General features: G+C 40.9%; 1 protein-coding gene across 2 annotated transcripts in view; it reads left to right on the top strand.

Annotated features, from left to right (window-relative positions):
* Positions 1-236: 236 nt before the first annotated feature.
* LOC119357015 overlaps positions 237-15,128 on the top strand; it is a 16,136-nt gene continuing 1,244 nt past the window's right edge. Inside the window, exons 1-20 of one of the 2 annotated variants that reach the window (XM_037624005.1) lie at positions 237-489; positions 5,519-5,745; positions 5,866-5,971; positions 6,379-6,480; positions 6,565-6,624; positions 6,741-6,819; positions 6,928-7,078; positions 7,158-7,281; positions 7,605-7,782; positions 7,933-7,961; positions 8,396-8,544; positions 8,621-8,723; positions 8,890-8,985; positions 9,069-9,121; positions 9,244-9,367; positions 9,797-9,859; positions 9,944-10,003; positions 10,116-10,277; positions 14,635-14,705; positions 14,796-14,889. In XM_037624005.1, the coding sequence (XP_037479902.1) occupies positions 286-489; positions 5,519-5,745; positions 5,866-5,971; positions 6,379-6,480; positions 6,565-6,624; positions 6,741-6,819; positions 6,928-7,078; positions 7,158-7,281; positions 7,605-7,782; positions 7,933-7,961; positions 8,396-8,544; positions 8,621-8,723; positions 8,890-8,985; positions 9,069-9,121; positions 9,244-9,367; positions 9,797-9,859; positions 9,944-10,003; positions 10,116-10,277; positions 14,635-14,705; positions 14,796-14,889 (2,235 nt within the window). In that variant the 5' untranslated portion in view covers positions 237-285. Of the gene's footprint in view, positions 490-5,518; positions 5,746-5,865; positions 5,972-6,378; positions 6,481-6,564; positions 6,625-6,740; positions 6,820-6,924; positions 7,079-7,157; positions 7,282-7,604; positions 7,783-7,932; positions 7,962-8,395; positions 8,545-8,620; positions 8,724-8,889; positions 8,986-9,068; positions 9,122-9,243; positions 9,368-9,796; positions 9,860-9,943; positions 10,004-10,115; positions 10,278-14,634; positions 14,706-14,795; positions 14,890-15,128 lie in introns of both variants that reach the window. The other variant, XM_037624004.1, reaches the window with a different exon arrangement.

Here is a 15,128-nt window from a genome sequence, read left to right as displayed (position 1 = left end):
CTGTATCATCTTTCTGCTGCAACGCACTGTGGCCATTTGCAAGTGTCGCGCATGCAGCAGCAGCCTTTCAGGCGCCCCGCAAGGTTGGGTCCATGATGATCGGCGACTACGTGCCGACGTGGACCACAGCTAGCTAGCTACGTGTACCCAAAAAAAGCTAGCTAGCTACGCGGACACCGCGTACGTACTATATATAAGCTGTGACGCACGCCCCAACTTAAGTACACAAGGGGGGAAGCCGAGAGAGCACGGAGCAGAGTCTAGCAGTGCAGACTGCAGAGTACAATGAAGGTGGCGGTGGTCGGCGGCGGGGTGAGCGGGCTGGCGGCGGCGCACGAGCTGCTGCTCGCCGCGAGCGGCGGAGGAGACGGCGTGCGCGTGACCCTGTACGAGCAGGAGGAGAGCCTCGGTGGGCATGCCAGGACGGTGGCCGTCGACGACGGCACCGGACGCGTCCACCTCGACCTCGGATTCATGTGCTTCAACCAGGTCGGTGGTGCATGGTTTGCATTTGCATCCCATATGATTCCGTTATATGCATGATCCAAAAATGATTCCGTCACTAGCTTGAGAGAAAAAAAATGTTTTCTCACTTTTTTTTGAACTTGTGGCACACTTTATTCAACTTAAATAAGGGGTACATCAGAAATAAGTTCAGCTAGAATAAACTGTGGAGGATCATTATCCCACGAGATTACAAAATTAGAATCGTAACAACATCTAGCTAACTTGTGTGCCACTTGATTTGCCCTTCTTGGACAATGAGCATAAGATACTGACCCAATTCTTTGAACTAATATAAAGCAGTCACTTAAAATCGCCGAATAAGGGCTCAGGATGTCCACTTTCCCCTTGCATGCTAAGATAATTTTGTAACGACGTTGGAGCCTCAATGGGATTGGGAGGTTAAATATGAACCTTGCTCCATACCCAGTCGGCAGTGTATGTAGGAGGAAAGTTGCCTCAACTTCTATTTGGCGCCGGTTTATGGAACCGGCGCACACCCCTTCTGTCCTAGGCTTGGCACATTTTTTTTCTCTTTTAAAGATTAAAAATTTGGTGCGCTTGACGTGACATTCAAACTCTAATCCTCATGATTTAGTATCATCCACAGTAAACAACTGGAAAAGTTAAGCTGCCGTGCCTTCTTACTTCTTTATTCTTTCTTGTTGTGCGTCCCATGTAAGATAGGTAGCTGCCGGTTTTTTTCTTTTTGTTTCTGGTTCTCCTGAACAGATTTTTGTTCTGTTTTACTAGGATTTTCCTTTTTCTTTTCCTTCAAATGCATCAACTTTTTTTAAAATCGTGAACTGTTCTTAAATTTGTGAACCTTTTCATATATCATTTTTTTCAAATCTGTGAACATTTTCATTTTTTTCTACACTTTTTAATCTCACAAACTTTGTTTCAGATTTCATTTTTTTTGTCAAATCTGTGAACCTTTTCAGTTTTTCTGATAACTTTTTTTGTGAATTTCTTTCAAAACCGCGAAACTTTTTAGTTCTGCTAACTTTTTAGTGGTTTTTTCTTCAAATTTTAAAATTGTAGAAATTAAAAAAAATCCATGTTTGTGAAGTTTTCTCAAATTAGTGAATTATTTTGAACTACCTGATTTGTTAAAATTTCATGAACTTTTTCCTGTTTTCTGCTAACTTTTTTAATGAACCTTTTCAAATTGATGATTTTTTTTCGAAATTAAAATTTTAAAAAAATTCAAAAACATATTCCACATTTGTGAAGTTTTCTCAAATTTGTGAACTTTATTGAACTACCTGATTTGTTTTTCAAAATTTCATGAACTTTTTCTTGTTTTTTGCTAACTTTTTGAGTGAACTTTTCTAAAATTTCAGTAACTTTTTTCAATCCTCGAATTTGTTTTGCTTTTGCTAATTTTTAGTGAACTTTCCTAAATTTTTTGAAATATTTTGAAATTCATAAACCTTTATAAATATTTTTTTCCAAATTTCAAACCTTTTTTCTCAGACTTTTCATCTTTCATAAGTCAACGGTCAGCTGTCAGGGTCAACCGGTTGACCATGTGAGGGGATGATGGGTGACCCTTTGAAGCGATCGATTGTAGCAATCACTAGCCTTAATGGGCAATAGGCCTGCTAGGCATCACACATGACCACCAGGGAGGGAGCTGATTGGGCGCTTAAGGCGCCAAGCAAGAGATCATTTTCTTACTCCTTGGGTCGCCACCGTGTTTTAAAGTTGTGTTTGGCAAGCACATGCACCACCCCTCACAGATAATCACATGTGAGCCATGATCCTCACTTTATTCCCCAATACAACCATTTGGATGCCCACACGGCTTCATCCCAAGTACGAAAGGCCGATGATGAGGTGTCCCCATCAACAAAGCCCTAGCTACCTCCTTCCTCATCCCCACCGCCTCCTACACCCCCATCTCCTCCACCGTGCGAGACAGATGCCGCTCGCAAATATACATCTTATTGGCTCAACTTGGTGGCCGAGTGAAACCTGCCGTCCAAGATGCCACACAACGGTGCAAACTCTTCCCGTAGTGGCAGTTGATCTGGCGGCCACAGGGGATCCAACCCCCCTTGTCCAGGTGAAGGAGGAGGATGAGGATGTCGCCCCCCACTAGTCCAAGTGAATGACGACATTCCCATCGAGGCCCAGTCGGAGCTGAAGCCCGAGGACTCGATCCATGCCGTGCTCTGTCTCTCTACCCTCGAAGATCGCACCATGGAGTGTATCCTCTGTGAGTCCGACCCCACACTCACTGTTGAGGAGGAGCAACAGTAGCTCAAGGCTATCGCTCGTGCATGAGTCCGACCCCTATGCCTTTTTCGAGGATCTCTTATTGTCAGCGAAGGAGGAAGAGGACAACGGCAACAAAGTGGAGGACGACGGTGAGGAGGAGGAGGGCGGCGACTAGACGACACCGTCCAACGACTAGTATATGAAGCACTAGGTAGCAATGCCACTCGAATAGCGACATTGCTTACTTTGGAAATGTCGTTAAATGGCATTTGAAGTCACTAATTATATGTAAAGCGACACATGTTAACCTTTACTATAATTTTCATTAAGTTATCATGCTGATACATGTGGAGTGTCTGATCTAAGCTTAAATTGCCCAATTTTTTTAAGGAAAATGATAAAGAAATAAAAAGTGAAATGAAGAATGGAGACCGCATTATGATGATTATGTGTCTGCACATAGTGGCCGCTACCTTTATATCCCCATATGGCTGATGGCGATCGTTGATGTGGCAAATCTGCTTGAGTTACTCTTGCTAAGTTTGCTGGAACAAACCTATGTAGTTCCCTAGCGAGTGGGAAGATTCTACATCACTATATAGATTTTCCTAGCATAACAGTTTCATTTCCTTTTAAATGTGTCCATGCCTCATAAAAAATGTTTCCATGGATCATCCATCATGACGAGAATGATCACTACTCACTAGGCTTGTAAAGATTTGCTCCGTTATTCACAGGGAAGAAAACATTAGGCTTTTGGAGGAAAAATGAATACTCCAAAAGTACACGAAAACGTTGAATTGTCACGACGAGAATGTTCACAAGGCCTGTGAAAATTGCTCCGTTGTTCGGAGGAAATACTAAAACACTATGCATTTTGAAGGAATAAAGAAAATGCATTTTGAAGGAAGACTGTCTTTTAGTACTCATATTTTTGTATCATGTGCTGGAGAGTGGAGACGCTCTTACCACTCGCTCGGCCATCCGTTGCGTCCTCTGCCGCGGCGGCAACTTCCTCGTCTCCGCGGAGAACGATTTCGACCATCCCCGACAGGGCGGCCCATGACACCTTCGGCTTCCTCCGACGTAGCCTCGGCGCCGCCGCCAAGGCTTCCTTCTTGTAGCCCCCTGCGTTTGCGTACTGCAGCGCCCTGCCACCGTCGTTTGAAGCTGGCCCTCCGAGACAGCGGGGAGCCTCGGCCGTGAGCTCGCGTCGCCATTATCGAGTAGCCATGCAAGGTCAGGCAATCCAGGCTTGATCTCCACCCCCCACCCCCACGCTATATTGTACTGGTGCTGTTCGTGCCTACCTGCTCGTGTCGCACGGAAGGTGCTCGGTGGAATGCCTCTAAGCACAAAACTCATGTTTGCATTATCATCATCATCGTTTGGTGTCTGATTCCACGTGCTCATAGCTCAAATGGAGAATTTCGGGTGTGGATTTGTGTTTCTGCTTTGAGGTGGTGCACTGTTTGTAGTAAAATGTGCAAATTGATGCAATACTAGCTTAGGTATTAGGGTGGCATGAAATTTAGTTCGGAAAGACAACTGTGTTCAAACAGTCGCCCGACGAAAGATTACCATTCAGCTTGACTAACTCAATCATTTTCAACGGGTTTATGTCAGTTTGGAGATTAGTTACCACCATCGCACTTGAACATACAATGGCTTCCTAGTTAAAAAATCGAGACTCAGCCGATTCCTGGTTACGCTGACTTCATCGTTCAGAGTCATGCATGATAAAAAAATGATTCTGTTACTACTTCAAGAAAACTGTATCGCCAACCGTGATTAGGTTCTGAACTTATGTCCATCTATACAAAATCACTTCCCTAGCGAGTGGGAAGATTCTACGACACTAGTTTCTTCTAGCATAACTGTTTCATTATGGTTCACCTGGCTGGATTTTCGAAAAGTACACAGAAACGTTGGGCTGTTTCACTGAGAACAGTCGTGGTGCCAGAAATTCAGTCTTGTGTATTCAATTTGAAGTTTTGTAGTCAAATAAATGAATTCCTATTATTATTTTGCAAGATTTGTACATGTATATATTGATTTTACCAAATGCTGGGTAGTCAATTGAGTACCCAACATAAATGTAGCTTGTCCACTGAACGAGAATCCTTATAAGGCTTGTGAAGATTGCTCTGTTGTTCAGAGGGAAGAACACATTATGTTCTTTTTTGGAGGAATAAGGAAAATTTCGAAACGTATCGCACTAAATTTTGATAAAAAGTTATTCCTTACTGAATGTTGTCTGAATGTGTGTGGTGGTGTGAGTGTGTGTGCATCTAAATGTTTTACTTAGAGTTCAGAGGTAGAAAGTTTTGCCACATAGAGCATTAACCAATGGTGGGAAGTTTTCCTGGCTTGATATCAGCAATCTGAGTTCTTATTTACGTCTGATAATTGAATGCTAATCTCAGAATTATGATTCATGTCCATTTAGTGTGTGCGCTCATGTGTTGTTTATCCTTCGAAAGGAGCCACATTGACTGCCTAAGAGACCTATTGTTATGTTTTTATATAGTACTCCCTCCGTCCCATAATATAAGAACGCTTTTTACACTAGTGTAGTGTTAAAAACGCTCTTATATTAACGTGCATGGTATCTTGATTGATATTTTTCTTTTACTCTGATTAATAGTACAGACCCGCAAAAAAAGATTAATAGTACAGGACTTCCTAACCGCTGGACTGAACTTGGAAAATCTTTGTAAACCTATATTACAAGATACTATATTTTGTTCCTTACTAAGATTTGTATGTGCTATATGCGTCAATGTAGGTAACATATCTCCACATGATGGAACGGTTAGAAGGGCTGGGGGTGGAGATGGAGAGATCAGACATGTCTTTCTCAGTGAGCACACAATTGAAAGGCGGTAGCAGAGGATGTGAGTGGGGCAATGGCAACGGTATCTCGGGCCTCTTGGCACAAAAGACCAACATACTGAAACCCAGTTTTTGGCGCATGGTCCGTGAGATAATCAAGTTCAAGAATGATGCTCTGACGTAAGCAGTCTAGTCCCTCAGTTCTCATGTGCATATGTTATACTTTCGTTTGTAGCTGGATGCCTTGTGTTTATACTATATGATGATAGTTAATTCGCCGATGTGATCTTTGAAATGAAGGTACCTGGAGGACCATGAACACAACCCTGATCTGGACCATAATGAGACATTGGGGCAGTTCATTCAGTCGCACGGATATTCCCCATCGTTTCAAGAGGCTTATCTTGTACACTTCTATCTAATCTACTTGCTTATGTCATCTTTTAGTTTATCCAGCAACCCTTCGTTTGGCAAAATCTCACATCAGAATTCTGTATTCAATTCTGCTTTTGAATAGTCATGTAAAACTGTGAAGATAAACTACAATCTTCAAATAAGTACAAAAAAATTAGATGAAATTTTCAAGTTATAACTAAAATCTGGGCCTAGTCCTCAATGGCTAGTTTTCACACCAACATGGGTGCAGGGGCGGTAAGGCTGGTTATTAGCTTGTAGAAATTTTCTTGTGAGTATTACCGTGGAAAAAGAACAGAAAATTTGTGAGCATGCACACATTGTGTTGTGATTAGGACTGCGTGTTTAATTATCTATGCAGTTTTGAGTTAGTGACACGAAAATATACATTTGGTGCAGATTCCAGTCTGCACAGGCATGTGGTCATGTTCACCACAAGACGTTTTGAGCCTGTCTGCTTTCTTCGTGCTGTCATTTTGCCGAAACAATGACCTTCTTCAGGTGCCTAGCTACTTCGTATGCATGCTCCTTTCCCATTGCATTTGTCTTTGTGCATTTGAAAGCTGATTAAATCGCTCCACTCAGCTGTTTCGTCACACCCAGTTGCCCACTGTCAAGCCTCGTTCACAGTCCTATGTAAACAAGGTATGCATTGCGATCCATCAGCCTCAAAAGAGGTAGCACATTTGTACTGTAGTTGTTACACTTCTTAGGCTTTAGCTGCAGCCAAATGTAGGGACTGAACAATGCGACTATTGCAGGTAAAAGGAGAATTGGAAAGCATGGGCTGTGTAATCAAAACCAGCTGCCGGGTGAAATCTGTTTCAAGTCTTGATGGAGGTACATATATGCGTTATTGTTTATTGATTGCCTGTACAAACATTTAGTCATCATATACATGATTGACTCACTGGCTGAAACAATCCTCTGTTTTGGCACTGGTAGCAGCTGGCTACAGAGTCTTGGAGAATGATGGTTCAGAGGAAACATTCGACAGTGTCATCCTTGGGGTCCATGCACCTAATGCTCTGAAAGTATTAGGAGCTGAAGCTACACATCAGGAACTGAGAATTCTAGGTGCTTGTCAGTATGTCCAAAGGTGAAGGCTGCCTACTGTTTCTAAATGAACACATAGATAAAGTTTGATCTACTGAATGTCTGACATGTTTATGTTTCAGGGATATATACCTCCACTGCGATCAAAATCTGATGCCCCAAAATCCATCGGCATGGAGTGCCTGGAATTTCCTGGGGACAACTAGCAGGGGCTTTTCTGTAACTTACTGGCTAAACCAAATTCAGGTAAATTCTTTGTTTTTCATATGCATAGTTTGGTACAATGAATTAATTTTATTGATGACACATTTGTTGACAAAATGGCCCTGCCCTGCCTTTTTTACGACACTGAAACCATTTTGTACGTGTTAGAAGTCCTTAGGACTAGGCATGCCTCCCCAGCAAAAAGAAAAGGAACCAAAGGATAAAAAATAAAGATGTTTCATCGCGTTAGAACACACTGTAGAGGAGGCTCACAGAATAACAGCAAAATGGAAGCTTCAGCCTAACCTCAGCAGCATGAATGGATTACATAATTATTAACTGTGTTTTTTTTTTTGCTTTTCTAGAAAATCGGATCTGTCAGGCCTTTCCTGGTGACACTCAATCCCCCTGGTGTTCCGGATCATGTACTGCTTAAATGGAATACAAGCCTCCCTGTTCCATCTGTGGCCGCGGCGAAGGCTTATCTTCAGCTTGATCAGATCCAGGGAAAGAGAGGAATATGGTTCTGTGGGGCATATCAAGGTAACCTGTTTCATGAATTGCAGTTTGTAGATAGCTTGTTCATTACAACCTGCATGTGGATGTACGATAGACTTTCACTACATTAAAGTTAGGTGTGAAATGATGTGAAAAGCATTCGATCTCAAATGTCTGTTCTGCCTTGGATCGCAGGTCATGGATTCCATGAAGACGGATTGATGGTATTTGCATGCACAACCTGTCCATTTCCCCTTAGAGTTAGGCATCGTGCATAGTGAACCGTACTATGATGATAAAAACAAAAGGGATGGGAGGAACTGTGATTAGATTGTCACTAGTTTATTATTCCCATTGCTTAGTGATCAAAAAGTATGATGCTGTCCCTGTTTAGAGACATGATTTTCTAGCCCCTAAGCAACTAAACTCTAACAAAGGTATTAATCCTATCATAACCACAAGTAACCATATCCTTGCTTACCTTTAGTTGGCTTAAGGCCCAAGCTACTAGATTTCCATGCTTCTCCTTTATTCATCTATTGGGACTGTATACACCACCCTGGCATATACGCTTTTAGTTTCAATCGCATAATGAGAATGCATTTGACATGAACTAGTTATGTGAGGTCCATTTCTGTTGGTCATATTGAATCAACAGGCTGGGAAAGCAGCAGCTCAAGGTTTGCTTGGAAAGAAATGCGAGCTTCTGTTGTACCCAAAGCAGATCATTCCATCATGGACCGTGGCTGGGGCACGCCTTGCATTTACAAGATTTTTCATGCAATACGTATCTATCGGTAACTTGATGTGAGTCCTTGCATGAGTCGATATGATATGCGACGCCTAATTATGATTATTTTTCACCTTAATAGTTTTTGTACAGATTCGTTGAAGCGGGAGGTAGTGTGTTCAGCTTTGGTAAAGCTTGCAACAAATGCCCTGTAAAATCTGTTGTGCGAGTTCATGACCCCTTGTTCTATTGGAAGGTTATCTTCCCTTCTTTTTTCTGCCTACACATGCATCTTTACTTTTTTTTTCTGATTGGTCATTTATGCATAATTCTTAATTTCTTATAAGCTCCACTGCAATTGCTTTAGCCAACCTTCTCATTTCAAGTGCTTGTGTTTATCCTAGCTCTCTCATGGCTTTCAGGCTACAACAGAAGGAGAGATTGGCTTAGGAGAAGCCTATATTAACGGCTATTTCTCTTGTCTTGACAAGAGAGAAGGCCTTCTGAATCTTATCCTGGTAAAACTATATCATAGCCCATGAGCTTATTGGTAGAGGTATTTCTTCATTCCAGATCAAATCCATGATCCATTTCTTCACAGATTCTCATTGCTAACAGAGACGAGCGTAAGAGCCGCGGCATTGCCAGAAAAAGGTTCTGAAACCTTCAATTGTCCACTATGTTCCCATCCTCTTTTTTATATATATAAAAACAAATTAAAACCTATGAATCTATGAGTGTGACTGATCAGGTACACACAATTGTTTGGTTTGCAGGCGTTGGGGCTCACCCTTGCATGTAATAGCTCGGTTGTCATATGCTAAATACGTTTTGCGCCACGCCTCAAGGAAGAACACCGCAGCACAAACTCGTCGAAACATCTCTCAGCATTATGATCTTGTCAGTCCTCATGTCTCTTCTTTTGTTATTGAGATAACTAGCTGCTTAGGTCAATTTGTAATACTCCCTCTGATCCATACTAATTGTCGCTGATTTAGTACAACGTATGGATTGGAGGGAGTACCAGAATTATTGCAAATCTTATCGAGTTGAAATTTTTGTGTTCCAAACCTTATCAAAAGGATTTTTATAATTAATTACTTTCCATATATCTATAATAACATACTCCCTCCATCCCATGACATAAGAGCATTTTTGACACTACACTAGTACTAATAGTTCTATCTTAGTACAAAATTGAGTCACTTATTTTGGGACGGAGGTAGTATGTGCACAGAGTAGTAATGTCAAAAAAGCTCTTATATTATGGGACAGAGGGAGTACCAAATAGTACTAATAGTCTATCTTTCTTCTTATATATGTGTACAGAGTAATGATTTCTTCTCGCTTTTTCTGGATAAATCGATGACTTACTCTTGTGCAGTTTTCAAGGTTTGTAAATCTTGTGATTTTTTCCGCAGCTTGTAAATTTTGTAGGGCAATTTTATTAATTCATGGACTGAAATTAATTGATAGATGGAGAACGAAAGCTTAGAAGCAGCCCAGCAACGTAAACTGAGCCTTCTAATCGACAAGGTAATACTTGCATATCTCCAGAGATTGTGTCATTAGATTGATTACTAGTTAAACAATGTTGTGAACATGATCTCATGGTACTTCAATCTTGCAAAATATATATTTGACAAAGGCTAAAGTTGAGAGGGAGCATCATGTTCTTGACATCGGTAGCGGCTGGGGAAGTTTAGCAATACAAATGGTTAAGCAAACTGGTTGCAAATACACTGGAGTTACTTTGTCAGAGGAGCAGCTTAAATACGCCGAGAGTAAAGTAAGAGAAGCTGGCCTAGAGGTTAGTTCTATGTTACTTCCTCCTTTACTCAATACCTGTCTAGTTTACAAGCTTATCAGCAATTACCATTCCACTATATCTGTTCATTGAGAAAGTGTCGTGTGAATATTTTAGCATTTTTATCCTCTATACCTCCACTCTTTCGTGTAACTCATGATATAAAGATGCGAGAGTGAATACGTACTCCCTCCGTCCGGAAATACTTGTCATCAAAATGAATAAAAGGGGATGTATCTAGATGTATATTAGTTCTAGATACATCCTTTTTTATCCATTTTTATGACAAGTATTTTCGGACGGAGGGAGTAATTTGATAGGGGCAAGCATGGTCCCATTTTTCCATTAACTAGATTTAGTCTGTGTTCCCATTGATTTTTTTTTTGAAACAACGACCTCTCTCGTCGATTTCCATCAGGGAAACCGCCCAGACCACATAGCTACAGCTATATAAGCTAAAACTAAACAAAGCAGCATAAAGCAGTTCGCAAAACCAACTCTTTTTTACAGCTTAATAAACAACTACTTGTTACAGAGCCTGGAACACAGGAACCAACAGCCCAAACCAATTCTCAATCAAGCAATTCCATTAGTTTGTTAACCCGCCAACCATCAGCGCCTACCCATGTATTCTCGCGTAACCTTCTTTGACCCCCAGCTTTACCGTCAATACCCCATCTTCAAGATTTCTTCGATCTTGTTATTTTTACAAAATAGCCCAAGCATCAAGGTTGTTGCTTAGGCTGAAAATCACCGTAGCTAGATCACTAGGTTATTTCTGTTTGAAGAAAGCTGTGTTTCTAGTCTCCAAATTGTCCAACATATTGCTGCTCCCCCACAAAGTACCAGTTTGCGCTGGGACACTGGAAATGTATCAATCCACCCACCAATTAGATCCTCAGTATTGTTAGGGGGTCTAACGAGGTCAAAGGCACAAAGGATCACTTGCTATATCAACTTATCTAAACAGCAAAAAAACATCAGGTGATTAACAGTTTTTGTATCAACAGAAACACAATTGATCATTTGCTCTCCATCCTCCCTTAAGTAGTTTATCCTTGGTTAGAATATTACTCCCTCCGTTCCTAAATATAGGTCTTTATAGAGATTCCACTATGGACTACATACGGAGGAAAATGAGTGAATCTATACTCTAAAATGCATCTATATACATCCGTATGTGGTCCGTAGTGGAATCTCTACAGAGACTTATATTTAGGAACGGAGGGGGTATTTTTTAGCATCAACCATAAGAGATCTTGATGTTAAGAGAAAATTTCAATTTCCAAACGAATCTATAACTCAAAATCTCCACTGATCTAAGCTGCATGTACAAATTCCTAACTGTGAACTTGTTTTGATTGCCACCCCTTAGGTCCATCCCCAATAACCCTCACAGCAGATTTTTCAAAGATATGATTAACCTTCATTAGACTTCGCCATAATTGAGAGCCACCAGAGCCACTCCTCACCCGTGACAACATTTGATTCTCGAGTTATTTCCTGGACAACATTGATTAACCTTCAGTATTGTCCAGTTTCCGCAGCCACTTGCACAAAAGGCTTTGATTCATTGATGTCAAATCCATAATTCCTAGTCCAGCACACCCTTTTGGCATACATATTGTAGGCTAATTCACCAAATATAGTAATTCGTTCTCTTGATAACTCCTGTGGGGGGCTCAAAGAAAGAAAGCATGCATGAAGACACAATGTCCGTACATGTATTTGTAAGCTTAGCTCTACCCCCAATAGATAGTATGCTGCCTTTCTAGCCCACAAGCTTCTTCTCCACTTTTTCCTCTATTGGTTTCCATAAGCTATTGCTTAACTCTTCTCATCAATAGGTATTATCGTAAACCTAGATAACGTAAAGGAAGTTCACCCACATTGCACGTAATTAAAGATTTCACTTCATTTTTTTTTCTTTCCACAAGCATCCCCCAGGCAATAAATTTCACTTTATGCAGATTTTAACAACGGAAATGAAAACACGATAATCACTATATCACTAGCACCTGTGACAAATACTCCCTCCATTCCTAAATATAAGTCTTTCTAGAGATTCTACTAAGGACTACATACGGAGCAAAATGAGTGAATCTACACTCTAAAGTACGTCCATATACATCCGTATGTAGTTCGCATTGAAATCTTTAAAAAGACTTATATTTAGGAACGGGTGGTGTATTATTTTAAGCCTTAGCCTATTAATTGGATCTGACAAACATCATTTTAAGTATACAGTGTATTTTTTAGGGCTTCTCTCTTCATGGCCAGCTCAATCCCCTCAGCATCTTCTTGGCCTTTTATCCTATCACATCTCCTAACCTTAGCACTGGAAGACCTAGTCTCTCAGCATTAGTTAGTTTCAGCTCCATGTTTTCATTGTCGTTCTTAATGCTCACATTTTCATCAAAAACATTTTTTTTTTCGTCCAAAAGGATTCTTGGGATTCTTCCAGTTCCTCTTCTTGTGAAAAATGTACTCTGTCTTGACTCCCTTCTCTCGAAACAGGCTTTCGCCCTGCTTCTTGACTCCCTTCAAAAACTGTTCATTGTTCATCATCATCTCGTCATGCTTCCTCTTTATCTCCACCAGTTTCTTCTTCCATATCCTTTTCCTTGTCAGCAAGCCTATCCAACACTGTCAAGTTCTCTGCTTCCTGGATCTTATGCCCCATGACTTTGATCTTTCTCAGCCTGAGTGTTGAAAACATAGCAATTTTCAGAGCAGCACTCTCTAGCTTAGGCATAACCATAGTTTCCATCTCGTTTAAAATAAATGCTAGGAAATCATCAGTGATAGAAGCTTTCCCTTACACGCTCATTGCTTCTCTCTGCCTTGTGCATTTTTTGCACTCTCTGTTTAGTGCTTAGGATTATCAGTGGCCCACATGTATCCAGATTTAGAGTACCATGCTCAACAATTGACTCTATTGAAAGGTTTCACTCTGAACTCCAGCATAGGTGGAATTTTGTTGACATTTTTAACATTCAGTTTGAACCTGACAAAATTGAGGTTCTCCAACGACGGCTATTCACTGTGTACACTGCCCCAATGAAAGATCCAATCTCATGTATCCTCTTGTAGTGTCTCATCTCTTTTGGGACTCTATCTACCAGCGCCCAGATTGTGTGCAGATTCCCCTTAGGTTTCACCATTGTCACAACTCACAAGTCACAACTCTCACCTTTATATACGCATGGCAGCCTTTCAGTTTGAAATTCTCAAAATAAGGCAGCTTCTGATCCACCAAAAGCGGTTGGGATTCATGGCGTCTCCACCCTTTGCTGTCCACTCGGATCACATCCACTACCACCGACACTTTCATTGCGACCTCCATGCTTGTCACAACAACCACGCTCTTCACGACAACATTGTTCCTTTTCCAAACCCCCTCCATATTTTCTTGACCTTTGCCTGCCATTCACTTGCAACGAGTACCATGGTGCCTTCCGATGCGCAGGGACCAACAATGCCTCCTTGTAGGACTGAAATCATGAGTCCTAGCTCTCACTACCTCCCTATCTACTCCGTCGACGACGCTGACTCGGTCACCATCGACGTGGTTTGGGTTCTCGAGAATGGGATAGGATAGATTGAGTGAGCAGCTAGCGCATATAACCTTGGGCCCAGCCAGCCCACTCGAAACAAAATTGTATTACCCCACACGCCCGGCAGTTTCATAGTTTGGGTTTGACTTATTTGCGCACCACATCTCTAAGTTATGGCTTCGCCACTATGTGCTAGTATTCAATGCGTTTGTGGAATTTGGCGCGAAGAGTTGTTGATTAATTAGGAACCAAATTTTAGTTAATCAAGATTTCTCTAAGTATTTGGATTGAACAGAGTCAAATTTACTCCAAATATCTCCCGTGAAAGAGAAATATAATTCGAGAATGGCACATGGAAATAATGGACGTGCACAATAGACATCATGGAAATGGTGCATTATACGGATCCAAACACGTTACCGTTTTGGAATCTTTTTCATCACTACGGAAAACAGTTTTTTCATGGGCTTCCTAGGCGGCGGGTCATGTTGGGCCTTGAAAGCTTACATGGTGATCGATCTAGTAACTTTACGTCTTATTCTAAAAAAGGCAACTTTATATCTCCCCTAAAAACAAACTAATTTAATTTCTAGGCTGTTAAAATTTGCGTAATTATGCTGGTCTACGCATAAACAGTCAGTTTTTTTAGATTATCTAGCACACCGTTTTTTTTCTGGTTAGCCTGTTGTGTTTTTTTAATATATCGATAGACGTGCACAGAGAATTTGTATTTTTTTGTCCCCAGCTTCGGCAGGGTGAAATCCTAACTAACAATTCTACTATCTATTGCTTTTAATTTTTAGGACCACATAACTTTTCTGTTGTGTGACTATCGCCTAATACCACCTTACAAGTATGATGCAATCATAAGCTGGTAAGTACTACTATATTACGGATGCGTTCTGTGACTTTGATACCACCTGTGTGCGTGGTTATACTTACGTATTCCTCTGGTGTGAATCAGTGGGATGATCGAACATGTTGGCCATGAATACATGGACGAATTTTTTGCCTGCTGCGAGTCTTACTTGGCTGAAGATGGCATATTGGTCCTCCAGGTTAGTGCATCAACAACTAAGTATATATCGAAGCGATTTCACGGCTAAATTCCAATATCATCAAGAACCACAACTAAGTAGTATATGCCTTACTTTTGGTGCATAAGAACAAGTATTAAGCCTTATTCTTTTGAATTTGGCAGAAAGCCAAATGAAAGATACTCCTTACTATATATATATATATATATATATATATATATATATATATATATATATATATATATATATATATATATATA

The sequence above is a fragment of the Triticum dicoccoides genome, chromosome 2A (assembly GCF_002162155.2).
Source record: "Triticum dicoccoides isolate Atlit2015 ecotype Zavitan chromosome 2A, WEW_v2.0, whole genome shotgun sequence".
NCBI lineage: Eukaryota > Viridiplantae > Streptophyta > Magnoliopsida > Poales > Poaceae > Triticum > Triticum dicoccoides.
The sequence above is the reverse complement of the archived record's forward strand: the minus strand, read 5'-3'. Positions and strand labels throughout refer to the sequence as shown.